This window comes from Haliaeetus albicilla, chromosome 9, assembly GCF_947461875.1.
Source record: "Haliaeetus albicilla chromosome 9, bHalAlb1.1, whole genome shotgun sequence".
NCBI classification, from domain to species: domain Eukaryota; kingdom Metazoa; phylum Chordata; class Aves; order Accipitriformes; family Accipitridae; genus Haliaeetus; species Haliaeetus albicilla.
In genome coordinates, this window is record NC_091491.1 from 16,029,366 (window position 1) to 16,057,349 (window position 27,984).

Below are 27,984 nucleotides of genomic sequence, written 5' to 3' on the forward strand. Positions count from 1 at the left end.
TCTGACAAGTCTCTTACCCAGCACTGCGAGCAGATGTAAAAATTCATCAGTTCTTCAATGTACAGGAATTTTCCCTCTGAAGAACCTTTTCTTTCCCTTGAATTACACTTTATTGCAAAGGATACATTTTGTAATATTAGAAACTACTTTTTTTCCCCCTACCTTTTAGCTTTTTTTACAAACTGATAATTTTCTAAGTAAGATTTTACAGTGTGGCAAAGCCTATCACATCCTCATTTCATTAGCTTCCCTGTATCAATTAAAACAATCACATGGGCTTTCGCCTCTTGCGGAGTTTTAAGCAGGACCAGCCCTCGTGACAAATGTTTTCCTTTTAAACACCAAGAGCATGTTGTGTACCACTAAGCCACGACAATGTTCACATCCCCCCCCAATCCCCCTTTCCAAAACAGGGGTTACTGTTGGTATCACTGCACTGAACTGAGGGGTTAGCTGTAAAATAACGCCCAAGGAGATCGAGGGCACACGACTTGACGGGAAGCGCACCTTAAATCCTGCGATCCGGGGCAGCCCAGGCCGCGGGGTCGGAGACAACACCCGCCGTGTGGGCGTCCCGCCCCGGCGGGGACGGCCGGCTCCGGGCGGGGAGAGCGGCGGGCGCTCGACATGGCGCAGTACGCGAGGGGCGCCGCCGCCGTGGCCGTCATCCGCCTCCGCAACCCGCCGGTCAACGCGCTGAGGTAACGGCAGGCGCGGCCGGTTTCCCCCGCGGCCGCCCGCCATTTCCCGTGGCGGCAGCCCCTGCGGTCCCGCCGCTCCTCAGGGGGTGCGTCGGGCGGGGATTGTGGGGGCTGCGGCAGGCTTCGTCCCTGGCGCTTGCCCTCCCTTGGTGAGCGGGGTGGGGGTATTTCCTTTCTTTTCACCTCATTCCCCCCCGCCCCCTCCCTCCTTGTGCGTGTGAGGCCTCTCCTGGTCCCAGGATCCCAGCCCCGTGAGAGCCTCTGCCGAGGGACTTCTCCGAACACAGCGGGCACCTGCAGCAGCTCGGACGACTCCCTCAGAGAGAGCTTAGACCTCCCTTTGCAAAAAAACATGCTGAACTTTTCTATGACTTCTGCTCTTTATTAGAATTTCTAGTGGGCTCTTTTTGCAGGAGAGGTGTCAGGCTCATCATTCTGTACTTGCTGTCATCTGCCATTGGAAGCTGTTCAAAATCTTTGCATATTTCTCCTCACCTTTTAGTCTTTAAGCATCAAGATGATGCTTCCAGCAAGAAATTGCACAGCAGCCGTAGCAGTTCAGCCATTTCTCCCTGAAGTTCTTTCAGAGCTTGTAGGTGAAAACCAGTTTTTCCTCTCAGATTTGCTACTGCTTTAGTTGCCTGCCCCATACGCTCCACAGTACTTGCTTGGCAAGTCCCTGCGCTATCCAAGTGAGCGCAGGGGTTAGGGCAAAGGGCTTTGTGGATAGGTATGGTTCAACAAGAGGAGCTGGCATCAGGATTAAACCAAAGCCAGGGCTGTCAGAAGCGAAGGCAGTTCATTTGCCTTTTAAAAAAGATTAAGGAATTGAACTTTAAATGCTGACCTTGGCCAAGAAAGGCCCCAAGGAATCTCAAACACGAGTCAGTGAAAAACAAACACCAATCTGTAGGAGCCTCTGAAATTTTAGCTTTTCATGTGTTTTGAAAAGGATGTACGTGCTTTTTGGCTTTACATAATTTGTTATAAAGGTGTGTATTTTAGTTCCTTTGGTTCTGAGTAGCACGTAGTCCCTTTTGAAGCAGCTGTAGTTGAAGAGCTATTCTGTAACAGTTCCTGTAGTTTGTATTAAGTGTATTTTCACAAGCCAAAAAAAATCCACTGTAGTTATGCTTGACTTGTAAGCCAGAACGTTTGTTAAACAAGCTGAAAGAGACAAGAGCATGAATAGGAAATGCAACCTGCTGCCCTTCTGTAGCAAGCTACGTTGCTTTGCAGTAACTGGCAATGCTCACTCTTTTGTTGCAACACGTTTAAAAGTAGAGTAAGATCGTTTTCACATGCCCAGATAATTATCACGAAAAAACAAACTTGGAGTGACCTGATCAGATTAGATGAACTAGGCAGGCAGGACTCCCAGAACTGCAGGGTGCAAGACATCCCTTGGACGTCCTGTGCTCAAGACCAGTCTAAGAAAACTTCCAGGCTGTGCCTACACTAAACTTTCCATCCTTCAGAGCTAAAGATACGTGCTTAAAGGAACCTTAATTCTACCTCTTTTCAGAAGTCCTTGAGAAAACCCAAAGTTGCCTTCTGCCTTTGAACAGCAACTGCATGCACTTGTACAACAGCCTCTTCAGGACAGACCCCTGCCTGTACTACCCTTTACTCTTTGCCCCTCAAGGGTAACAGATGGTGTGGTTGTGGTCCTGTCCCCCAGCCCCGGAATGGAGAAGGAAGAGCCTGGCAGACTATACATCCATTAAAAAAGCAGTTTCCATTGAGTGCTGTATCTTCACTCCCCCACACCTGTATTGTGCTGCCCACACTTTTCTGCTGACAGCCCCCCAGCACAAAGACCCCTAGGAGTACTTGCTTCATTCATGTAGGCTCATTCCCTCATGACAAGCTCCATAGCACAACATAAGATGGGACTGCTGTGATCCTGGCCATGGTTCCTCACAGCCACTGCTCTGCTAGCATTGGCACTCCTGTGACTGGCAGTGAGCCAGCTCGGGGTGCAAGTGTGACTGAACACCAGCCAGTTGGGTTGGGTTGGGTTTTCAGCCAGCCGAGCTCTCTGCATCAGTTCCTTCTGCAATTGCACAAGTAGAAGTACGTGAGGAAGGATGGGAGCCTGCACAGCAAGGATTTAAATCAGTTAAGTTGCCATGAAACTATAACTTAAAGTATGCCTGTGGTCTTTGATCACATGTCAGGGTAATACCCATTTTAGAAGGGATCGATAATTATCTCATACTTGCCATCAGGTAGTTTTTAGCTGAGACCTGGCTATAGCTAGGAAGGGCAGAGCACACTGATCCTTGTGTGTTCTTTCTGCTTCTGCATACTTTATGTGCTGGACCATAGGGGAGCAGGTTTGTGATTGCTGTTGGAAATATTTGACTACGTAGGTGATAGCAGACAGTAAAAATTACAGACAAGAGCCATCTCCTGCAATCCTAAAAATTTAATTTCACAGCAGGCACAGATGCTTTTAAAAAGGCTGGTGGGTTTTTCCCTGCTCTGCTCCAGCCTCACCCCTCTCTCCCCATTATATGTGGCACTCAGTGCCATTATCCCAGTTCCCAGGCCATCGCCCTAGCCATTAGCAATTTAGAAGTCACTGGTGGGTAGGATTTTGCTTTCTCCTGTCTGACCCAATGTGCTGCTGTGCAAGTACCTCCCAGGCAACACTTTCCTAAGGAATGTATGCTGACTTGTGAGTCTGGCAGCAAATTTGGCTCCCACACACAGATTCCCCTTCATGGTAATCTTTCTCTCCATCAGCAGAGGTAGCATGTACCAAATTTGATTTGTTTGGGATTTTTTTTCCTGGTTTGCAGAAGTTTAGTATTCAGAGATCTACATTTATGAGACTATGGCATAGAGAGAAGGAATTTAGATATGCAAAAAACTGGGAAGTTTTGGGGAATGGACAGATAAGACTTGCAAGATATGCAAAAAACTGGGAAGTTTTGGGGAATGGACAGACAAGACTTGCAAGAGAAAGGACCAGCCATACCTTATTAGCAGAGGCAGGCTTCTGGCACTGAAAATTAAGAAGGATGTATTTCAACATTTAAGCTGACAAGTGCAGAAAAGCTCCAGGGATGATAGGGTAGGATATGGGGTAGGGGAGTGTACACGTGGGATTATATGAAGTATAACAGCATAACAGTCAGGATTGGAAAAGGCTCTCCCTGGCTGCTAGGATTGTCCCTCTGACCCCTGATCAGCATAATGATCAGAAAATGTAAAGGAGATTAGAGAAGATGCAACTTCAGATAGTTAGCGATGATGGGAGAGTCTGATTACCTGTGTTGGACTGGATCAGCACCTCATCAGGATGAGATGCAGGGAGAAAATGCTGGAATGCAGTAAGTGTCTGCTTCCTAAAACAACTATTCTAAAACCCCACAGAAAGGATGCTGTTCTGGGTTTGGCCTTAATTTATGTGCATGACTCTGTTCAAGCTGTATTAGCTGCTGTGTGACAGCAACTAGTACACATCTGGATCTGACACTGAGGCAAGAGGAAGCAGACCAGATAAATCCAGCACATGAGTACTCAATTTCGAAGGGAATTATGTAAGTACCAAGCAGTTAGTTCAAACAAAAGTGCTACAAGCAGCTATCCAAAAGACAAGAAGCCTGCAACAAGGGTGGAGGCTGGATTGTCGTTGTTTGGGATTTGGGGTTTTTTAAGTTTATTAGAAGCCCAGGTAAACTGTTCATCCAGCAAATGATCTGGTAAAAGCCCTGCATGGCTTGATGAGAAAGCTAAGAAGACTAAGTGAAAAGTTTGATTTTTTTTAAGAAGTGGAAAGTTTACTCAGATGAGGAGAACAAGAAAGCCCATAAAACATGACAGGAGACATGAAATTAAGACTAAAAAAATGTAAAGAGTGGATCAAGGCATGCTAAAAAAACAATAGCAAAAAAGTTCTTTAAATAAAAAATATAACCCAGGAGAAGCTTACAGGATGCCGAGCTCAAAACTGGCAGTTACAGCTCAGGGAAGGGATCCTTACCTTTGATAGTTCTGTGAAATCATCAGCTCAATGTGCTGGGGCAGCCCCAAAAGCCCACAAAATATTGGGTACCATCAGGATGTATGTTGAGAACAGAGCAGAGGGCATCCCTTTTCTGCAACATAAAACATCTTAACTGTTGTGTGTAGTTCCAGATTTTGCATTTGCAGAAGGAGATAAGGATGATCTGAAAAGGGACAACCAAAATAATCCAAAGGATGGTGCACTGCATAAGAAAGCGGACTGAAAAAGCTGAGTGTCATCCATTTGGAGAAGAAAAGGCTGTGGGAGAATAAGGTCAAGGTTTACAAAATCATAAAGAAAGTAAATAAAGGCATAACCTTTTACCAAATCCTGCAACAGTTGAACTAGGGGCATTTGATTAAACTAGTAAGAGATTGTTTTAAAACAGATAATACAGAGCTTGCTGCCACAGGAGTCTGTGGAGGCAGATGGATCAGCAGAATCAGAAAGGGATTAAGCAAATTCACGGACAGCAGGTGTATAAGGGATGCTAAAAAGAGTGTTTGTAGGCATACAGAGCAACATCCCCAATGCAGTGATTGTGGATGTTGGGGGAAGTGCAAGGGGAAAGGACCAGACCTGCATGTTTTCCATAAACAGCATTTTCTACTGTTGGATTGGAGTCTCACTTCTTTAAAGGTGACTAAGTAAATTTTCAGGATTCCCTTAAATTACTTTAAAAAAAAAAAAAAGTAGTTCACATTCACAAACTCTAGCTAAAACCTGAAATTGTTAAGGTAAATAATAAAACCTTGTTACAAATCCAGCACATCATCAGTGCAATAAGTTTTATGCAAAATAAAAATAACCTGGTGTGGTGACCTACAAGAATATTCTCTTACCCTGGTGCACACATGTTCTTTAACAACACCTGTGGTGTGTTTCTGAAACCCATAACACTGAATCATCTCGGCAGAATCATTCTTGCAGTCCAAATAGTATACGTGGTGGAGCTGACTACATAGCATGGGATTAAGCATAGATTGGAATATATAGAGTGAATTTTTGCATTGTTACTGTTAAATGAATGACACTGTCACAGTATTGAAATACTTATGCAAATTATGGTGACTTTTTGTTTCTTTAATGCTCTAGCTTTTTGAAGTTGTGGTACTCTTGAGTATTTTTATAGCTTTACTGTCATACATTTTACTACAATGCTTTCATTGAAAATTACATCTTTTAGTACCAGTTATAATATGTGAGTTACAAAGCAATGCAGCCTGTGTGTTGGACTGTAGCATATCCTGAAGCAAACTTATTGCTCCATCTTAGGAGAGCAAGAAACTGGAAAAAGTCTGATGTTTCTTCCTTTTTGTCCCACAAAAAAATTCCCACTGGGAAAAAGTTGTATGGAGGGAAAATATGCAAGTACAGGGTCAAGTTATTCTCCGGCAAAAATAGTTCTGTTGAGTTAATACAGGTCAGGTAGGTACTGAGCTGCTATTTAGTGGCAGCCTTGATGACTAATTTTTCTTCTGGTAGGAGTATGTTGTTTTAAGTGCTAAGGGCTTGTAACTAATTTCCTACATAAAATCCTGAACCTTTCCATTTAATGCAGACAAACCTGTTATGTGGGCATTTTGCATCTGCTGATCACGTGCCTGCAACAGACACAGAAATGCTTTGATTGCTTCTTGTCTGGTTCGGAGAGAACTGTGCCTTTTTTCTGTACAATATTTTCAAATCAGTAATTTAACATTTGTTCAGAATCCTGGTATGTATTTTTCCCCCCTTTTTGCAGCATGGTTTGTAAAATGTAATGACATTTCATAATGCTTTTCCCTTTAATCTTCCAGTCACTAGGTGAATTCGGTATTTCTGTGGCCTGGCTCTCCACCGATGCAAAAACAGACCTCTAAGAGCAGCAAGCATTGGGTACAGCCTGTGGGTCCTCCTCAAATAGCAGCAGCCACAGCACTCCATATTCCAAAGGGAGTGAGATAAAAACAATTTTTTAACATGTTTTTTTTTCCCCACAGAATATGAAACCATTTATTAAAATTGGAAGGGCTTTCATATTCTGCTACATGGAACTATATGCACTGGAAGGACCTTTACCGAGTCACCTAATAGTTTTTCTTTGTCATGGCCAAATTATTCTCATTTTAAGTTTCAGCTTTCAGAACCATTACTAACATCAGACTTCAGAGTTGTCTTTGATGTCTGGATGAGGCAATTGGTACATAACCAGCTGTTCTCTCTCCAGAAATAACACTTTCTCAGTCTCTGGTTGTCATGTCTCAGGGCTCCCACTGATCATTCTGTGTAGCATGGTCTTATCCAGGCAGCAGCTGATCCTGGAGACCCCCCTAGACAGTCCCCTCAGCCAACAGCCCTGATTAATAGACTTTGCTAATAGCTTCTCTTAATTTTTTGTTTTGAAGGAGGAATATGCAGGCTGGCAGGACTTCACACAGCTGGCTTGCAGGAAACTTCTTGGGCTCCTCAGGTTTTCCTTTTCAGTCCATGGATTTCCACTTTAGTGCTGCAAACTGTTGCCTTATATAAAGATGTGATTACCCACCCTGGACACACCTAGAAGCATTACACATAAGTACAGCAATATATTTTTCATCTACTTTATGACAAGCATCCTTTTTAAATGAAATGCCCTCAAATATATTGAAAAACATAAACAAACTGAGTATGCATCAGGCCTTTCTATCAGTTCTCTTTAATTCACACTCCTCTCCACTGGGCATCAACAGAGCTCTGCTCCCTTTTCATCAGCCACCAAGCTTACATGTGAAGCTGGGCTTAGGGTTTGGAGAAGGTCTAGGAATGGAGGCTGTATTTATAAAGGACTGGGCGAGCATGTATGATACTTCTTTGAGTATTCCTCCAGCCTCCAACTGCTCATGGCTCAGATTTTCTGAATGAGAGGCATATCTACATATGTAGTATGTATATACACATGCACACAGAAAAGTCTATCTCATGAACTATATATACACTTATATACTTACAAGAGTGTGTATATGAATATATTTTGGTATCTAAATTATATATACACACAATTTGTGTCAATATTTCTATTAATAAAGTCTTAGGTGTTAATGGTTCTATTTTTACCTACCATCTTTATTTCCACTGTCTTCTAAAACAGACTATACTCTCCACATCCATCCATCCACACACATGTATATATAAATTAGCTTCAAATGTGAAGTGGGCATACAGTCAAATCAGATTTTTTAAATATCTGATTTGTAAAAATACTATTTATACTTCTACTGTTCCATTTTGAAGTTCGTTAATTCTTTGCTGGTGACACTTACTGCTTGTGTGTGTGGAAATATGTTCAGATGAGACAAAAGATTACACTCTATGTAGTGTTTTAGGCCCAAATTCACTTTGACAGGATCCCACACAATTTTAAGTCTGGACCTATATACAGATCTTTGCAAGGTGAAAGCATTATAATCGTCAGCACAGCGCCAAATCTGTGTCAGGTGTTTGAAAGGTAACTTTTTATCCCTGGAGCTCCTTTTCCCTTTAAAAAAGTTCCTAGACTGACAGTGGTTTAGCATTAATTACTTTTAAATTATGCTAAACTGTTTTCCTGAAAACCTGAAAGTTTAATTCGTAAAGACATTTTCAAAAGAACATTTCCCTGTGCTGCTTGCTTTGGAAACAGCAATGTCATAGCCAGAAGATGACTCTCCAGGAAGTGAATGACAGGTCAGCAGTCATAAGCTTGTTGGATTTTGGCACTTGCCCTTGAAGTAAGAGGGACACTAACAAAATGATTCACCCAGAGAGGCTGTGGCAGAAGACAGGCCAGGGGAGAGACCTGCTGGGACATACTGCTCGTTTTCACTGGGATGCTTGGTGTTCATAACACAGACCTCTTGGAAGGGTATGTAGTTGATTGTTACTCAGTTAATTTCTAATTTATTTCAGTTTGACAGTTCTCCAGGCATTGGAGGATGGACTGAAGAGAGCAGATGCAGATCCTTCAGTGAAAGCTGTTATGATTTGTGGCGAGAATGGGAAATTCAGTGCAGGTAAGATATTTTTCATCAAACACAGCCTGAGAAAAAGATGAAACACTCTCCACCCACCATGTCTGAAGATTCTCTGCCTCATAACACTGCTGATAAAAGTCCTGATTTGACTGGAAATAACCACAAGGCAGTGGCCTTTTTCTATTCTGTTGTGCCACAGTTGACATGGGGTACATGACAAGCTGGACTGTCCAGGCCAGAAATAAGCTGGTGTGTTCGTGCTGAAATGAGGGACAGCTGCTTATCTTCCTAATGTACTGGTGCCTCCTTACTCTCCATAGCTTTGTATAAAATCTCTGGACCATCAACTGATCCAGTGTATGGAACGTACCTGGGGTGGGACAGTGGTGAATAACAGATCTTCTCCAGTTGTAGAAACCTGGGAAGCTAGAGAATTTTTGTGGAGCTCTGCATTGCTTGTTAGTAGTAACTTGCACTTAACTATTCCAGAGTCAACTTTATTACACCAAGGATGTCTGCAAATTTCTGTAGTAACTGTATGATCATTACAGTTACTATGTATTTTTGTACTTTGCCCTTCCCTGAGCTCTCTGAATAGACTCAAGGAGTCAGGGTTTCTTGAAGGTTGTCCCAAAAGGGGTTGATTCCTGTTAACCACTCTCCTACCAGCAGCATGCTCTGCAAGGACATCTGTGAGCAGCTATGTTCAATGGCACAGAGGGAAGGATCATTCCAATCACTGCCTTGCCCACTAATTCCTCTTAATCTGTACTAACTCAGGAGCTGACATTCGAGCATTTTCTTCTCTGAAGAGACGTGGTATTGCCTTGGGCCCCATCATCTCTCTCATAGAAAGGAGCGAGAAACCTGTGGTGGCTGCCATTGAAGGCATTGCCTTGGGAGGAGGCCTGGAGGTGGCACTTGGCTGTCACTATCGGATTGCACATGTGAAGGTAACACATGCTGCGAACTAGAGAGACTGGTGAAGGCATCAGGAGCCATGCACATATGGCTATGTACAGGGTGTGAGACTGCTCCTGAAGGGCAGTGGGACAGCACGCCTTTCTTGGGATCATCTGCCCAGAGGAGGTGGGCTTTATAGCTACGGGATACAAGTCTGTGTGCTCAGACATTCTTCACCTACACCACCATCCTTGATATGCTTGCATAAGTCCTACGAAATAATAATTTCAAGTAATTTCTAAATATAAAATTAATTTGTAACTAGTAGAATAAGATGGCTGCATAGAAACTTCAGTAACTGAATGTTAATTTGCCGTAGGTCTCAGTAGTCATTACATATATTCTGATGTAGATGGCTGTATCTTATTGTCTCATGCAGCATGACTGTCACTTTTTTCCCCCAGCCCTGTGAATTTTGCATTTCTTTCTGCTAGTGGCCTAGTTTCAATAGGTAGTTGAAACTCACCTAGCATGAAGCATTTATGATTTGATTCCCCATGAGCTCTGGGTCCTCAAGGAGCACTCTGACCAAAAGACAGCTTTAAGAGTCTTTTAAGGAGTGAGAAGGTTTTTTTTCTTGACTCCCCTCCTTCAAGATTCAGGAATGCTGAACTACCTTTTAGTGGCACCTGGTATGCTTATAGAGACTCTTCACTAATAGGGCCATCCCCTCACTTTTGCAGTGTGATTCACTGTTTCTCCATGACAGTGTGGGTGGCTGTAACAGCATAAAGAGGTATTCTGCATCACCCTATATGTCACCTAAGGTGGGTGCTGTAAGAGGTGACTCCAAATCTCTTAAGAGCTCAATGGGAAATGTGCAAAGTGATTTTTTTTTCCTTTTTTGAAACTAGGCAACAAAATCTAAATAGATTTTTAAGAGAAGACAAGACCCCCTCTTCCTGCTGCCCCTGGCTTCTCTGCCATAATCCTATTAAACATCAAGTGCACCAAGAGCCATTTGAAGGAAACACATTTGAGGAAAGATTAGGGAAGAGTCCAGAACCAATTTTCCTTTACTAAACTTCCAAGAGTTAGAGTAGAGAGGTAACAGTTAAGTCACAGAGTGCCCTCCAGCATTTGGTAACAACTGCTTGAAAGTATTAGTTTAGTCATGTGTCAATCTGGGGGATGCTGTTGGCCTCACAGCTCTCCTCCAGTGCTGTGCTACCCCACATACGTCTACTGAGAGTGATGTTTTTCCTGTGCATTCATACACAAGTTCTTGAAATGGTTGAGTGGGCTTTTGTCTTAAATGTCATATGTGGCAAAAAGCAAGGATGAAGTTTCTATGTAGAAGTTTTGAGACTTCCTAGAGGAGCAATGTGTGAATCAGGTCTGCTTGTCTTCCCTTTGTTCTGCTCAGTTTGTAATTATCACTCTTTGTAATCAGATTTGTTATTGAATTTGACTTCATTTTAGGCACGGATGGGTTTCCCAGAGGTCACCATTGGGTTACTTCCAGGTGCTGAAGGCACTCAGCGACTACCCAGACTGATTGGCGTACCATCTGCTCTGGATATAATCACTACAGGTAAAGTACTGTCCTTGGCCTTGCTCTGTATATAAGAATACGGCATTAATCATACCACCAGCTTGGTCTAAGAAACTTAAATTTCTTTTACCTCTGTAGCTGCTTGGGTTGAAATTCAGCTTGATTCCTCTAATGATGGGCTAAGAAAGGGACAAACATGCTTCTGAGGCATGTAGTTAGTAATGCATTTTATGTACCTGATAATGAATATGTCTCATATTTGAAGCCAGCTACGCACAAGTCATTTGATCAGATGGAAAAGAATGAAACTGCCCATCATGCCCCACTGTAGTCACTTTATTTCTCTTTTTATCACAGGAAGACACATTCCAGCAACTGAAGCACTGAAGCTGGGTTTGGTTGATGAAGTTGTGGAAGAAAACACAGTTGAGGCTGCAATTCGCTTGGCAAACAAAGTGATTGGTGAGGAAAAAAATGTAGCAATGCCAAGAAATAATTGGTGATGTTTCAGGGCTGAAGAGAGTCAGAACAAAGTCCCCCAGTTTGTTCCAATTTATATGCTCCGTTCATTGAGTTTTGGCATCCATATAAGATCGAATTAATTGCAGAATTTGTTTTCTGCTGTCTGAAGTGAAAAATTCAGATGCTGGAGAGCTGCAGAAATTCAGGCGAGGATTTGGAGAATAGATACATGTCAAGTCCTCCTGCTTCTTAATTATACATCCAAATTCACATGCTCCTCTAGGCTGCTGCACTCCACTGATTTGGGGGAGTATGTGCTCTTTCCATATATAGTTTTGGATGACAGCTGGTATTGCATGTATTCTGTTTGCACCATCAATAATGGCTGATCAAAAATAACTTTCTCCCTCTAGTGGAGGGGCTGGCACATCCTCGGCCCAACTTAATGATCCATGAGTCTGCAAGTCTGCAAGTGACTATCCCTAATCCTTTAGCTTTAGTTGCTATGTAAGAATATGGCCTGTGGAGGTGGGAGGGATATGAAGATATCCTCCCCCCCCCCCCCCCCCCCCCCCTTAGAAATAACAAAATCAAATTCACTGGAGTTAACATAGGAAAAGGAACAGGAGCATCGCCTTGAGAGAAAACAGGATATTTTTCCACTTAAAACCTCCTTGTACCTTTGGAAACAGACCACTGACTTCTATCAGGATTTCATCTGGATCTCTGTCACAATGAGATGCATGCAAGGAACCAAAAAACCTCTTTCTGCTTCAATCATATGGCCTTATAGGCAATGCTTTTCCAAGCTGGGGTGCTGCTTTTGCTCCTGCAGTTCTCTTCACTACAAACAAGGCCCTTTCTTCTCTGTAGGAGCACTTCTCCTGTGCTAGAAGTTGAAGCAGCCTAAGCTTTGTCCTAGATGACAGTGCACCATGTTTTTAAGATAGTTCAATGAATGGACTATTCTTAAAGATCAGTGTCTTGTATACTTCCCTACAACTTGAGATTTACCAGATAGGTGCAAAAGGGTATTCTTTGGTTAGGTTTTCTGTAAGAGATGCCCTTCCTTCTCACTGTATTCATCTTACGGTATTTTCAGGCTTCATTTTTAGAGCAGAATTGATGACATAAGCAGTCCTCTTTTCTCTTTCCTTATATGTAATCAGACTATTCAAACACAATTCTTTAGAAAGAGACATGTGATGTACTTCACTATTGCTTCTAAGAAAAACAAAGATACTTTGGTTCACTGATTTTGTCTGTTTTGAATGAGAACTCTGTTTCTCCATCTGTTGGGAGAGCAGTGAAATATTACTACTCTTCTAGGCAAATTAACCCAACAGTGTTCCCTTTGATGTACCCTCTGGGCTTCTGAATGATGCCCTGCATAAGATCTATACCAGTATTGATGGCAGCAGCAGTGTATCATAAAATGAGTAATAGAAGTGGCAAACCAGCAAGCATTCTGGATTTCAACAAATACTATGTGAAATTGGGTGAAATTTAGATGTTCGTATGCTTATTTCTTCTGTGACAGACATTGTGCAGTGGCTGATAGTTGTGAAAGTCAGCTTGACCTTAGAGGAGAAGCTCAGGTATTAATTGAGAACACTATTCCTCAGTGTCACCTGCTTTCTGGAAGTTATGTCCACTACCACTACTGGCAAATTCCTCTCCTGTAGCTTCATCTTCATTGCAAATTGTCACTACCAGGAAAAATTTGAGAACTGTGTAAGCATACGAGGATCCTAGCTGGATGTTCAGCAGGTAACCTGTCCCAGTCTTACTCATTATTAGTGGTAGATTTGCTGTTTATTGCTGGTTTGAGTTACCCCAGTAAAAATTAGTAATGTCATTGAAGGTGTTTCACATCACACTATATACCAACCCCAACAGGACTTTAAAAATGCTTTCAGACTCTTTCCAACAGCTTTACTGGCATTTACAGTATGTGCTTTAACAGTGAAAATATTGGCAAGTCAGCTAATCTTTATTTCTTTCCTGCTTGGAAAATTTCTCATTAGACCTTGCAGAAGACCATGAAAAGTTTTGAGGCACCATTTAGCCTCAGGTTACCTGATAGTTTGAAAGAATGGTGTACCCAGAGTCCATATGTTCCTTTTGAGTCATTCCTGGCTTTAGCATTTGCCTAACATTAATATAATTCTCCTGCCGTGCAAAGGCAAACCAGCACTTTTATTTCTCTACATCAAGCACTAACTCAGGGTGGCAGAAGAGATGACAGTCTTGTGTAGCTGGTCTGGTCTTTGTTCACATTGCGTTCCATTTTCAGTGAACATTTTTCAAGTAATAAAAACAGAGACAGAGATGCACAAAAAGATGCCATCACAGAAGTCCACTTTCTTTGTATGGCATGCAGCATTTTGTTTCTGATGAGATTTTTTTTTATTTTTAAAACATGAGGCTAACAACCGATGGCTTCTTACAGAGCAGTTTGGCTAAATAACTAGTTTTGTCACTGACGGAATTTCTGCTCCTAGGAAGGCTGTACTGCAAGAACAGTCTCAGACAATCAATTCAGGAATTATTTTCTTCTAAAGCTTTCTCAGCTCTGGAGCTGCAGTATCTCATGGCAAGAGATCATTCTCAAATGACTGGCCTTACTGAAGCAAGGGTCCTTGATTATTGTTTCAATATGCAGTTGACAGAGCTACCTTTATAGTAGGTATGTCAGGAAAGCATCTTCACCCATACATTTTTATGGATTATACCTAATGAAGAACACCTTCAAAAGGAGTTCTGAAAGAGTCCTGAATAAGTGGTTGCAACAGTAATTATATATTGCAGATAGGAAGCAAGCATATGTTCCTGGCCTTCTTCGGGCAAAAGAAAGTATCTGCACTTTTGAAGGCATTTTTTTAAAAGGAATAAACAGAAAGTAAATGCTTGGAGACAAGGAGAATATTCTTTCATTAAATGTGCTTGATAATCACTGCACTAATTCAAAGCTGCATTACATAATTTGTCCACCTGATGGCATCACAAAATTGAAAAATTGCTGTAATTGTTTGTAGCAGGCAGTAGCTTGCAGCTCATACTGCCCACCTCTTGCTGGCCTGCTGTAGTCTTCCTCAGCTGGAGAAAATAGCTGCTGATCCTCTGCACAGCAGACTTCTTTGAAGCTTTCCCGTCATATATAATCATCCCTTGTTTTCTGACCACATCTGCTGATTGACCTTTATCATCTTCTCAGAGTACAAAAGTATCAATGGCTTGCACCAAAGAGCCAAGGAAAATCAGTTCAATTTAGACTAGCTTGGGCGCCACAGGTGTTAAACTCTGCATGGAAAGATGATTATGAGTTTCTGACTGTAAGACACTAGGAATAACTGTGGAGGAAGCATGTGTTTCTTCTGAGTCTCATAAAACCCAAAGGAGTAACAGATACTGCTGTCAGGTAATTGCATGCTTTAAACGGAGACTGTTGGAGGAAGGCTTTCAGTTACAGTTGCAAGGGCCTTTAGCACGTCATCTCTGGGAAGATGTAAAGTATAAAGACATTTTAATCTCTTTCTAGGGCTCATGATTCTGGCTGCCGCCTTCGTTAGGCAGAAGGTCTAGCAAAGTGTCCCTTTGACACATCCAGACCTTGTGAAAGGTCTGACATAAACTGGACTTGTCTCTGGCAGGCCCGAGACCATTGCAAGCCTGAAGAGCAGGGGTCCAGTTTCTGCTTTCTTTCTCAGAAATTCACAAGCAGTTCACTGCACCAGGAAGACTGTTAGGCTAGCCATGCCTCTTGCATGTGAAGTCCTGTAATATCCCAAGGGTTACAGATCTGGGATGCCTTTTTTTTTTTTTTTTTTTTTTCCCCTTTAAATAGCACAATATTTGATACTGCATGCTTACATGTTGCTTGTGCTGATAGAAATTTTATAGACTTGATCTGTCCTTTCTGCCACTTGGACTACAAACCCTAGTAAAACAAAGCAGGTATCTGTGCTAGCTCCTGTGCATGGATGACACTTTTCCCTGGGGCACTGATGTCTGATACTGTTCATCATGTTCCTGGTGCTTTGATTTCAGAAATCAAGCTGCAGGTGTCCCACACTGATCTCTTCTTCCCAGGTTTGGATTCAGATAATTTTTTCCTGTTCATAAATATGCCCTTGATTCTTATTAGCATTGCAGAAGCAAAGATGCTGCATGGAGATGCAGCAGAAATACTTAGCAAAACCTATTTAGCTTACTGCTAAATAAGAGTTTTGTTACAGGACCCTGAGGAGGGTTACTTTTCTTTTTTACTCTGAGGAACTGTCTCGTCCCCCATCAGTGTTTGTGCTTACAAGTACTATGTGCTATCATCTGAAGACCAAGCTTAAAGGCTCCCAGTAGTATTCCTTTTTTACCAGTCCTTTCCACATCAGAGATGTCATACAAGGTCCCTTCATCTGCCCAGTCTTAAGTGGCCTTCCAGCCATCAGATCTGCTTTCTGGGACAAACCTGAGGTTTCCTCTTGTGATGAGAGGAAACCCACTATTTAAGTCCTAAGTAAAGGACTGTGTGTTAAAAAAACATACATGTAGTGGAGAAACAAAGGATTCCAAAATAAAGGAACATTATCCTGACTAAATCCTGCAATACTGGCAGATACAAACTATATTCAGTGTCAATGTGTAAACATTATTTTTATGAACTCTGATTACAAGGGAAGCTACTTACACAGTGAGTGTTCATCTTTTTTTATTCTCTAAAAGGCTTAAGTAAAAAGACTGAGCTCTGAAGACCATTATTTCAGGAAATCAGTATCTTAACTCATCCTGGAAACTCATATTTCTGTTTCTCTTAAACATTGCTCTGTCTCAGAGGAGGAGCTAGAGTCAGGACACATTCTTTGGGCAACCATGATTTCAGTACTGCCATTATTCCTGCTCTTCAGCATCCTGTGTATGATTTTCTGCTCCTGAGTCTTCTGCTGATACACTGGCACTTCCCTAACTCAGACAACAGGAAGAAAAAGGGAAGCTGGATGCAATATGCCACCTTTGAGGGAAGCATGGTCCTGTGACAGAGCTCATATAAGAGCAGCTAGGGCAATGAGACTATACCAGAGAGCTACTCAGCATAGGGTTCTCATTAGAGGGGGCCCTCCTACTATCCTGCTTTGGTGGCAGTCCTGGGTGCTTCCAGGAAGAGCACTGCAGCACTCAGTGCAGTAACATTGCCACACAGTTAACAGTTTGGATGTGGCTATGGTGACAAAAGGCTGTGAAAATGTTGAAATAGTAAGGGGATACATCCTGAATTTCCAGTCTTGTTCCTACATGGTCTTTACTGAGGGAAGCTGCCTAAGTATGGACAGATCAGAGATCTCCTAGAAGGCCCCAAGGTTTGTACTTTTGAGGAGGATGGAGAGGATTTTGGCAGCTGAAATGTAACTAACTTCTCTCAATTAAAATCCTTTCTAGGTATCACCATAGCAACCTCTGTCTGTAATGAGTCTCATGTATTTGTGTGGCTGCTTGATTCACCCCTTGCTGACACAGAAGCATGAACTCTCCCTTGTTATTCATTTGCTCCCCAACTCATGCTGCATGAGCTGTCCTCTTGGTTAGTCCCAAAGTGAATAGAGGGACTCCTACTGTCAGGGAAGAATTGAAGTCAGGGTATATTTCCCAGTCTCTTATAAATGCCTGGGTCAGGACCCTTGCTAGAATGCATCTGGCTAGCAAAGTCGATTGGGCACTGAGTACTAAACAATACCAGAGGAAAACTTTAGTACTGAAGCTTATAGAAAGAGCCATATAAATGTGGCAGCTGGGACTGTGGAGTAAGAGAACTGGAGAAGTCAAGGCACTCTGTGTAGCTGAGAAAAGGAAGGAGATAATTACTACTTTTAAATTGAAATCTTGCTTTTTTTGAAGTCTGAGAAGGGACTTGAAAAATTGTAATTGTCAGAGCAAACAGAAAGCTAAAGAGAAATGTCAGACACTGTAGTTCCAGACCCAGATCACTGTGCCATGCAAGCCCTAATGCAGCGAGCTTAGGAGGAAAAGAGGTAGACTGCATTCCCAGTCTATGTAGAAAGGGGTGAAAAATATGTGGTCTTACAGATGTGGATGCTTTGTTCTGCAACTCCATTTTTCTACCCCCAGGCCAGCCATTGGGACACCGCAGGCTCAGCCTGAAGCCAGTTCCAGAATTGCCCAACATGGAAGCATTTCTCAGTGAGGCTCTTGTGAAGGTGAAGAAACAGGGCCATGGATGTCTGGCTCCAGAGCTCTGCTTCCAGGCAGTCAAAGCCGCCACAGAGCAGCCCTTTGCAGTTGGAGTCCAGAAGGAGCAAGAGCTGTTTAACATCCTGCTGACTTCAGGCCAGGCCCAAGCTCTGCAGTATGCTTTCTTTGCAGAAAGAGCCGTGCAGAAGTGGACAACACCCAGTGGAGCTTCATGGAAAACTGCTTCCCCTCAGCCCATGTGCAAAGCAGCTGTGATAGGTAAGGGAATTAAAAAGCTGTTGTGGTTGCTGACTGCACAGCTAACAGCAGAGCTGAAGGGTAGTTGGATGAGTATAATCGGGCTTTACTCATGGCAGAAGGCTGAAGTGGGATTCCCTAGCAGTCACTCGCCAAAGTCACTGGTACCCATTACAGGCAAAGATACTCCACACTCATAGGTGACATGCAAGGAGGGAAGTTGTCACTGCATTGGTAAGCTCAGAAATTCAGATGGCAAGTCCCATCCCACTAGATTGTTACCCGATGCCACCTCTTTCTTTGGAAGAATAACTTCCTCACTTCAGACAGTTTCATCTATGGACCATAAGCAGTCTGGTCCCTTTTAAATACTGTTATGTTGAGTCTGGCTTTGTTCCCTGTTATAAACAGGTTCACATGAAATTCTCCTCCTTCTGGTCTAGTTCTGTACTGCAAGTGCGTGTGCACAGAGTCACTCAGGGATGTATTAATACAAAAATGTTTTGACAGCTGTATTTTAAGAAGATTTCATCTCACTGGGATCTACTCCTGCCATTTTGTAGCCCAGCAAGATAATGCCTTCATTAATTTTTTATAAGAGCAATTTAAGTAAAATGGTTGATGTACTGCTGAGATTTTAAAAAATTATCTTTCAGCTCTGCCTGTTCATAGTAGCACTCCAAAAATGGTTAGACAAGTAATGGAGCACTTGGAAAACATCCATTCTGTTTCAGAGAAAGCTCACCAGATCAACACTGCTCATTCCTGGGTACTTCTCAGGCCTTTTGTGCTCTTCAATATGAGCTCTCTGAAAGCTTATTTCGGGCCACAGAAACACTTTTTTTTGGAAGTTCGTTTCTCTTCATTAGCTGCCATGCCATATTTTTAATGAAAATGGTTTTTACACATTGGTCCACAAACCTTGTGAGGAGGATCCATGACTGTTATAGCATTGAGGTAAAGAGGCGTGAATTATTGCCAAGTTTATCATGTGACTTGAAGAGCACAGTACTTTGGACATATGCAGTCCCAGGCAGGTCAGTCCTGCAGCATGGGCTTTGGCAGGAAGGGCTCCTGTTGGAAGTTTTGTAGGAGCGATCAGGTGAACAAATGGACATTCTTTGCTACATACTGATAAATCATGCCAGAATAATACATTTGCAAAGTCCCAATCGCAATGACAGTTTAGCCAGAAGGGCTGTTTAGATCCGATTTGCTTATTTTGGCACTGTAACTGAGCTAGAGAGAATTCGAAGGACAAATGCAATCTCTATTTAAAAGCTTCTGGTAGAAACATAATCTGTATCTTATTTCCAAACTGAACTGGCTAGGCTATATCTCCCATCCGTTGGATTAAGTATTTGCATCTCATCTCCAGACAGGTTTTTGAATTCTCATCTGAAATTGCCCCAACCTCTACCCCCAAGTGTCAATGTTTTTGTAGCTGGTTACAGACAATGCTCAGGTTAACCCATACTTTTTGCAGAATAAATAAACTAAGTGCTTTGATACTTTGCTGCAGAGCACAATGTGTCATCACACTCTGGTCATATTCATGACCCTGAACTTCCCTTAATTTTTCAATGCTTCATAAAGTGCACGTAGCTGAAGTGGGAACAGCATTCCAGGAGTAATTACACTAAGACCAGATACCAAGATGTTTCTTCCTTGCTCCTACTTAGTATGCTCAAGTTAACAGCCAACTTTCATATTAGCCATATTCAACACACCTTGTTAATTATCTACTGGCGGGGAGCAGCTGCACCCCAGGGATGGGGAGCCAATGGCAATAACACCTCCCAGGGGGACAGAACCACAGAATCTTTGAGGCTGGAAGGGACCTCTGAATATAATCTTGTCAACCCCACTGCTCAAACAGGGCCATATCACTCTTGTGCTGGGGAGCCCAGAACTGGACACAGTACTCCAGGTATGGTCTCACCAGTGCTAAGAAGAGGGCAAAGATCACCTCCCTCAACCTGCCAGCAAGACTCCTCCTAATGCAGCCCAGTATACCATTAGCGTTCTTTGCTACAAGGTCATATTGCTGCTCATAGTCAACTTGGTATCCACCAGGACCCCCAGATCCTTTTTTGCAGAGCGGCTCTCCAGCCAGTCAGCCCCCAGTATATACTAGTGCACAGGACTATTCCTGCCCAGATGCAGAACTTTGCACTTCCCCTTGCTAAACTTCGTGAAGCTCCTATCAACCCATTTATCCCTCTGGATGGCAGCACAATCCACTGCTGTATCAATTATTTACAGTGCCTGAGCAAGGCAAGCAGGGCAGACCCAGAGATCATGGCCAGGATCTACTGGAAGTACAGATGATCAAGCAAAGTTCATATGATGAACACAGGTCCAAGGTAAAGTTAGGAAGCCAGTCTGCAGGTTGAAGTCTGGATCAACAATGTCCTTAGCCTGGCACAGCCACCATAAGACACCAGAACTCCTCCAACATAGCTTAGGAAGAGACTAAAGGCCCAGGTCTGAGCTTAAATGGGGCTCCAGAGCCCATGGGCAGTGCGTGTGGGTGGAGGCTCCAGGTGTAGCACGCCAGGGTCATTAAAGCTTATTAGTGTACTCAGGGCCTTGACACTTACCAAGACTCCTAATGCCTTTTCTTAATCACTGCTTCTATCAATACAGCCCCCATAGCCTACAATTATAACTTGCTTTGTTTGTGCTAGTTGTTCATGTTATACTTCATTTGATAGGTGACATCTCCTATTTTGGAGGTTATTGATCACCTCCTTTTAACTCTGAATCCCACACCATATTAAGTGTCACTGCTTTCCATCACTTCTTTCTGCCACCCCACTGTGCTTTTTCTCCTCCCTTTCAAGGTTTTCCTCCTAGTTTCCCTTTTGATATCAGTGAAATCGCAAGTCTGTTAGGGACAGTCATAGAATATGCCAACACAATTGTATTTTTTCTTTCAGGCTGCTGTAACAAAAAGTCATTCTCCAGGCAGTACCATGCTGTACAGTATCTCATAGTTTCACATTCTTGATCTTAAGTACATTCTTGCAGCACCAGAAATCAAAATCTTAGGGATGATTTCTGAGGGACTGACACCTTTTAAAATAGTGCTGCTCATCCATGTAAGTATTGAGTCTACCTAGGTGATCCAGGGTCTCTCTATTTTCAGTGCAGAGAGGAGGGCAGTCAGAGCATCCATTTTGGATGGTCAGAAATCATGCAGACACATTTTCCAATAGACAGTGCTGTGCTGTTTCAAACACTAAAACCATGTTGCATTAGGCTGCTGCTTCTATCTTTTATCACTGCACAGTGGGAAGGACCTGAGAAGATCACATTGACTTCCTCCTCCTTCATTACCTTTTTTGTAAGCACAGAGCACCTTTAGGGTATGGAAGCAGTGCCATGAATGCTAGGGGAGCCTTGCTTTGTGGCTCCCCATCTGTCCAATATTAGCAGGAACTTGGAGGGAGCTGGCACATCACTTGCTGACCATGTCTTAATGTAGATTCAACAACAAGGATGATCTATCATTTTTGTGGGCATGCTTGATAGATAGCATTGCTGATGAACTGGCACCCATTCCTGTGTAGTGCTGGCTTCCCATTAGCTGTCTTTGTCTGCAGTTTGCTCGCTGAAAGATTGATAAGTGGGTAACACCCAGCTACGTGGGATCCCTCCTGCTCTTGGCCTAGCTGTCCTTGACTGTCTTCAGCCACATGCAATGTCACCTATTTCATTTGCTTCTGCTTGTTCTGAACTCTTGGCTCCCATTTCTTTCCACTTTCTCTGGTTCCTCATCACCCAGAAAAAAGATTTCTTCTCTGTCCCTTCTGCAGTCTCCCCATAGCTCCCTGCTTGCCTTGAGTATCACATTATTCTGCTTGAAATTAATACCCTGAAACAGAGGAAGAAGCAGCTCCAGTCTGCAGCAGTTCACCACTGCCAATTGCTCATTGTTGTTTTTAACAGGAACACTGGAGCAGTCTTTTAATATTTTTACCAATCTATAAAGTATTATTTCCATTGCCTGGCATTTTAAAGTCCAAATATTCATTATCGTTCAGAATATTTTCCTCTGATCTGTATTTCTCTAGTGTGTGTGACTGTACACGAGTTGCTTTGTACATATTTCGAGTTCATTTGTTTTTAAATTTGTTTCTAAAGTCCTTCAATTAATTTTGCATGATTTTTCATATTCTAAGTAAGTACCTCATGTGACAGGTCAATAATTAATAGTCATTATTCACTCAGCTTGCCCAGCAAATGGATTTGTCATATCCATATTTGGCCTGAAATTACATGGGTTCAAGTATAGTTTTATTTATATGTGAAAGCTACATTTCACAATAAAAGACCAGAAGCGAGATGGCTAGACACTGTTCTTTTCCTGAAGCAGATTTCAGTCTTCTTTTGAAAGATGTGCCTTGGGCATGAAAGATGGGAACACAGCCCTGAAAACTGTCCCCTGCGTGCAAGATAAGACTGTAGGGGTTTTTTTCATGGTTTGGGGGAAGTGAGAGCACTATTGAGGAAGACAACGGAACATACAGTAGAAATTCTGGAGTACTTCCTAGCCATGTTTTGGTCTGTGGGATCCAAGCTGAGCATGTGCCATTTCCCTTTGTCTTTCTTCTACAGCCTTCTACACATGTAAGGCCCAATGATTCCCTGCCATTTTTTTCTGCTCAAATATATTATTCCCCAAGATCACTCAGCTTTATAAAATTGAAAAGGGGAGTCCTCAGAAATGCTTCTTTCCCTGCTAGATAGCCAAATCTCTTCTTAGTTTTATAGCCCAATTTTAGAAAATATTTCCAGGGGAGTCATGCTGTGCAAGCTCTAATGTAACAAAACCCTTGGGGCTTTCATTACTCTCCCTGCCAGCTTCATTAAACATCATTTCATACAGGCCACTGAAGAGTTATGTAGTAAGTTGAGAGACAGCTTTTCTAGGTCAGAAACAAGCTTGGCAAGCTCATATCTTATCTATAAGCCTATTCCCGTGGCCTAGAAAGTGAACTACTACAAGCATGTATGCCTGTCTATCATGGGATGGCTAAAATGTAGATGGGAGTACTCATACTACATGTGGACAAAAGCAGGATGGCTAAAATGTAGATGGGAATACTCATACTACATGTGGACGAAAGCAAACAGGGGAATCGGCTAACACCACTGCAGAACATCCCCTGAAAAGAAGGCTGGAGAACCTCTGCTCATGGAAGAGATTTTGATTTAGGAAGAAGCAGCATGTTCATATTGCGAGAGAACTGCTAAGATTTCAGTCATGAGACTGAAGCTGAGAGGAACAGGAGTTAATAAGGTCCAGGATGTGTGCATTATTTCTTTACTAGAGCTTGGGAATTCTAGGGAGAAACCCCAGGTCTTCACCCTGGAAATGAAGAAACTTCAAGAGGGAGCCATGTTGAACTGCAAACACTTTAGCTTGATGTCAAAGGGGGCCTTAAAGATGGGACTGGGCTTGGTGGATATGCATGAGGTGGTGAATTACCCTCTTGCACTGTCCAAGAAGAAAGCAGTTCATGTAGCTCACCAAAGACAGGGAAAAAACTGCCTTTAACTGTACCTGCTACGACGTCCAAGGCTCTGAGTACTGAGCACAGTAGGAGGAGCTATTTGTAGGTTTTAGTCAGCAAACTGTAGACACTGAAATACTAAGAACTGACTCGTGTTATTATAGGGGGTTTTTTTCAAATTAGTTTTTAGTAGTACTTGATAATGAAGTAGCAAATCTAATTCCCTAGAAAGGAACTTCAGCATTTACTTGGGACTGTAATGGTTTATAAGCAGGCTGCCAGAAGTGATGTCTGTAAAAACTATTTTCTTGTGGCTAAGCAGGAAATGTTTTAAATGTCTTGTGTGTACGCAAGCTGAGGGTGGACAGAACTAAACTGAGGGTGTGTAGCTTGCAGGAAAAACATACTACCTTGTTTGACCTTGGCTGTTGGAACTTGTTTAAATGATGACATAATTTCAGCTCTTCTTTACAAAGCTGCTTTAGACAAATTTTTTAATCCCCTTGTTTCTGTTTATTTGTTTAGCTGACTTTCATTTGTAAACCTGGGATTAAAAAAATCATTTTTACAGAATTATAACAAACCCGTACTTTGTCTAGTTGTTGCTTTATTTAGGATATTAATAATCCTCCCATTCAGATGCTTCGCACTTCTAAAGCTGGTAAAATTGTGCTGGCCTTCTCTTACTAGTTTGTATTAACTTAGTCTGAAAAGCCTCCATCATGGGAGAGCAGGATAAATAGCATGGGTTGTGCATCATGGGAAAGTGTAAGCGTGCAGCTTCATTTAATGTAATAGAGGGCAGAGCTGGTGGAAGGGCTCAGAAGGAAGGAAGGGATCAAGCCAGTAATCTCTACACTGGTATTCCTGCGGGTATGAGCTGGTAGTAGTGCGTTTGTAGATGTTGGAGGAAAAAATACAGCTTGAATGGATGCTCAGTTACAGGAATTCTGGGCAAGCACTTTAACTGTGTAGTTGGACAAGGAAGACTGTGTCTTTGAGAATCTTCAGAGGTTAGGAATGGCCTGTGTTGGAGGACTTGGAGAGTTCCCAGTGGGCAAAGATGCCCGATATAAAGTGTGAACAGCAAGCAAAAGGCTACTGATGTTCCAGAGTGATTAAAAATGAGATAGAAGATGTTGAAATCTGGATTAAGAACACTGTTAGTTCCATCCTGTTTGACCTGGCAATGAAAGACATACAACACTTTAGGGACAAAGTTTAGAGCAGGTCAGTGTCTGAGTCTTTACAGAAACAGCAGCTGAATTTTCTTTGCTTCAGAGATTACGCAATAAAACGCAGAGGGAGAAGAGGAGGGAGACAAAGAGGAAGCTTGGAAAGAGGAGGGAAAAACCAATTGTCTGAGTTTTTCTGGTGTCAAAACCTCCGGGTAGGGTGTATTTGCTTACACTAATATTCTGTGAGTGCCCATAAAGGACCATCTCACAGGAACAGAGAGGCACTGATATCCTCAGGATGAAGCTTGCTTGTGGAACTCCCTGCTAGAAGTTGGTAACAGGGTTGAAGTTGAAACTCAGAACTCCTGTCTTTGATCCCCAGGTTCTAACTCTTAAATGATGCTGGTTTCCGTAGGTATAAAACTTTGCAGGGAGGAGACACGAATCACATGGTCTGCGCACACTGGAGTGAATCCCACTGGTATTTTGTAAGCTTGAGAGGACATTAACTTGCCTTTATGCTACTGCTTTTCAAACATTTAGGCTCACTGAAATAGAGAATTCACCTTCCTTTTTCCCAGTCTTCAATTCTTTTTTGTATCTGTGCACCACTAATTTTGGATAGGCTTCCACTTTTTATCCTGGAGTTGCTACTGTCAAGTGATTAAGTGTAGCATTTTCTATTCATAGTCTCTGATTCTGTCTCACTTTTATCCCTAGGGCTGGGAACAATGGGCCGAGGCATTGTGACTTCTCTGGTTAAGGCCAACATACCTGTGGTAGCCCTGGAGCAGGATCTGGAGTATCTGAACATGGGAAGAAAAGCTGTGATGCTCCTTTTGGAACGTGAGGCTATGAAAATGGAGCAGGGTGCCCAAACCCTGGATTTCCATAACCCTGCACTTCTCCACTTCACTGTGGACTTTGATCTGTTGTGTGATGTAGATCTAGTCATTGAGGCTGTGTTTGAGAACATGGCACTAAAGAAGGAAATATTCCACAAGCTATCAAGAATCTGCAAACCAGGGGCCTTTCTGTGTACAAACACATCAGCCCTGAACATCGATGAAATAGCTTCTGCCACAAGCCGCCCACAGCAGGTCATTGGCACGCACTTCTTCTCCCCTGCTCATGTGATGAGGCTATTAGAAATAATCTATGGCCATAACACATCCCCCACCACCATTGCCACTGCTATGCAACTAGCGAAAGTGCTGAAAAAAGTTGGAGTAGTGGTCGGGAATTGTTTTGGGTTTGTTGGGAATCGGATGATGTTTCCATATGTACAACAGGCAGTTTTCCTTCTAGAGGAAGGAAGCAGACCAGAAGCAGTAGATCAGGTTCTTGAAGAGTTTGGGTTTAAGATAGGACCTTTCCGAATGTCTGATCTTGCTGGGCTGGATGTGGGCTGGAGGTCTCGAAAGGGCCAGGGCCTCACTGGGGCCTCACTACCTCCAGGAACACCAGCCCGCCAACGGCATGGCCATCGCTACAGTCCACTGCCTGATCTTCTGTGTGAGAATGGCAGGTTTGGCCAGAAAACTGGAAAAGGCTGGTATCAGTATGAGAAGGCTGGCGGGAGGACAGCCAAGCCAGATCCATGGCTTCACAACTTTCTGTCCCAGTACAGAGACACCCATCACATCAACACCCGCTTTATAGACCAGGAGGAAATCCTGGAGCGGTGCTTGTTTTCCCTCATCAATGAAGGGTTTGACATCCTGGCTGAGGGAATAGCATCTGGCCCAGAACACCTGGATGTAATTTATATCAATGGCTATGGGTGGCCGAAGCACAGGGGTGGCCCCATGTTCTATGCTTCCACCATTGGGCTCCCTCGCGTTCTGGCTAAACTGCAGAAATACTCCAAGGCCCACCCTGATGTTCCCAGGCTACAGCCCAGTGTCTTTCTGAAAAAGCTGGTAGCTATGGGGAACCCTCCTCTCAAAGAGTGGATGTCCTACCTCAGCCGGCAGAGCAACAAGCTCTGATTTCGTTTATGCCTGCTATATACACTCAATGGAGGCTGATCTCATGAAACAGGTGCTGTAATTGCACTGTCATTTCCAATCAAAACCAAAGTGCTAAAGGCTCATCAACAATGTCATTGACCTTCCTGGGCCTTTGCAGAGAATAACTTTGGCTGATGATTGATCTCAGTCCCCCTCTTGCTGCAGATAATCGCTGCCATCAGCCACCCTTCCTTCTCAGCACCAGCCTCACCCACCTTCTTCGCACATTGTTGTGTAAAGGCCCATCTCATTTTGCTCTGCCTTCAGGTCTTCACAGCTGTACATCCCTTCCAGTCTGTCTTTGTGGAAGGGAGGGAGCAGGATCCACAGCCCACATAGCAAATCATGGTGGGAGGCAAGAGAGAGATGATCACAATTCACCCAACACCCGCTGGATCTACCAGATCCTGCCTTAAATCTATTTCCCAGTTTGTTCAGGTCTTCCCTGTGCAGCCCACCTCCACTGGATTCCCTGGCTCTCCCAAAGACAGCCAGATGGAGCCTGCTCCCTTCCTGCTGCTGGGGGAGAGAGAGATGGCATAAGGGGCACAGTGCCTTTCAGAGGTCAAGTCAAATGAACTGGAGAGAGCAAGTTTGGGCACAGAGCAGGGGGTAGGGCTGGCACCATCCCTCCTCCCTGCTGCAGAAGAGATTCTAATAAATGACAGAAAAGCCACAAATACATCGACCTGACTAACCTGCCCTGTGGTGTTGGCTCACGACTGGCCTTCTGCATTCAGACTCCATCCTCCGTTATCATTATCCCCACCCGGCTTTGTCCAAGCAGAAACATCTTCTGGCATCTTTTAAGTGTAGATATGTGTTGCCATCACTCCCCCTATCTTGCCTGCCTACAGCTACCAGGTCTTGGATCTCAGCATGCTCTAATTGACCAGATTGAAACATGGCCTGGCACTTACCTGGTTTTCACATGGGCCAAGGGCACACTGAGAAGTAGACGGCTCAAGAACTGTGCAAGCAGGAACATTGCTGCAGGCAGGCAGGGAGGCAGCAGATCTCTAGCAGAGAGCAGAGCAGGGGGAGAGTGAGCCAAACTTGCTCCAGGCTTGATGCTTTGGGACGAAGTCTCCCATTTCTTATGTCTAGTGAATATATCTTCCAGTCTGGTGCAGGGAATAGGTTGGTCTGGGTTCCCTTCTCAGGGACATCAGCTGTCTAACTTTTGCATTTTATTTTAATAAAACTGCTTTGATTATCTAA

The 27,984-nt window shown here is 43.2% G+C and overlaps 1 protein-coding gene across 4 annotated transcripts; it reads left to right on the top strand.

The window, feature by feature from the left end:
- Positions 1 to 543: 543 nt before the first annotated feature.
- EHHADH (enoyl-CoA hydratase and 3-hydroxyacyl CoA dehydrogenase) lies at positions 544 to 27,984 on the top strand. Of its 4 annotated transcripts, XM_069791828.1 has the most exons (7): positions 545 to 701; positions 8,626 to 8,729; positions 9,471 to 9,643; positions 11,076 to 11,187; positions 11,506 to 11,610; positions 17,731 to 18,072; positions 25,472 to 27,984. In XM_069791828.1, exons 1-7 carry the CDS (start codon positions 628 to 630, stop codon positions 26,740 to 26,742), a joined length of 2,181 nt encoding a protein of 726 aa, XP_069647929.1. In that variant the 5' UTR covers positions 545 to 627; the 3' UTR covers positions 26,743 to 27,984. The 4 variants fall into 4 exon arrangements, with proteins under 4 accessions (XP_069647931.1, XP_069647929.1, XP_069647930.1 ...); XM_069791830.1 differs by lacking the exon at positions 17,731 to 18,072 and having other exon boundaries at positions 544 to 701; XM_069791829.1 differs by lacking the exon at positions 9,471 to 9,643 and having other exon boundaries at positions 556 to 701.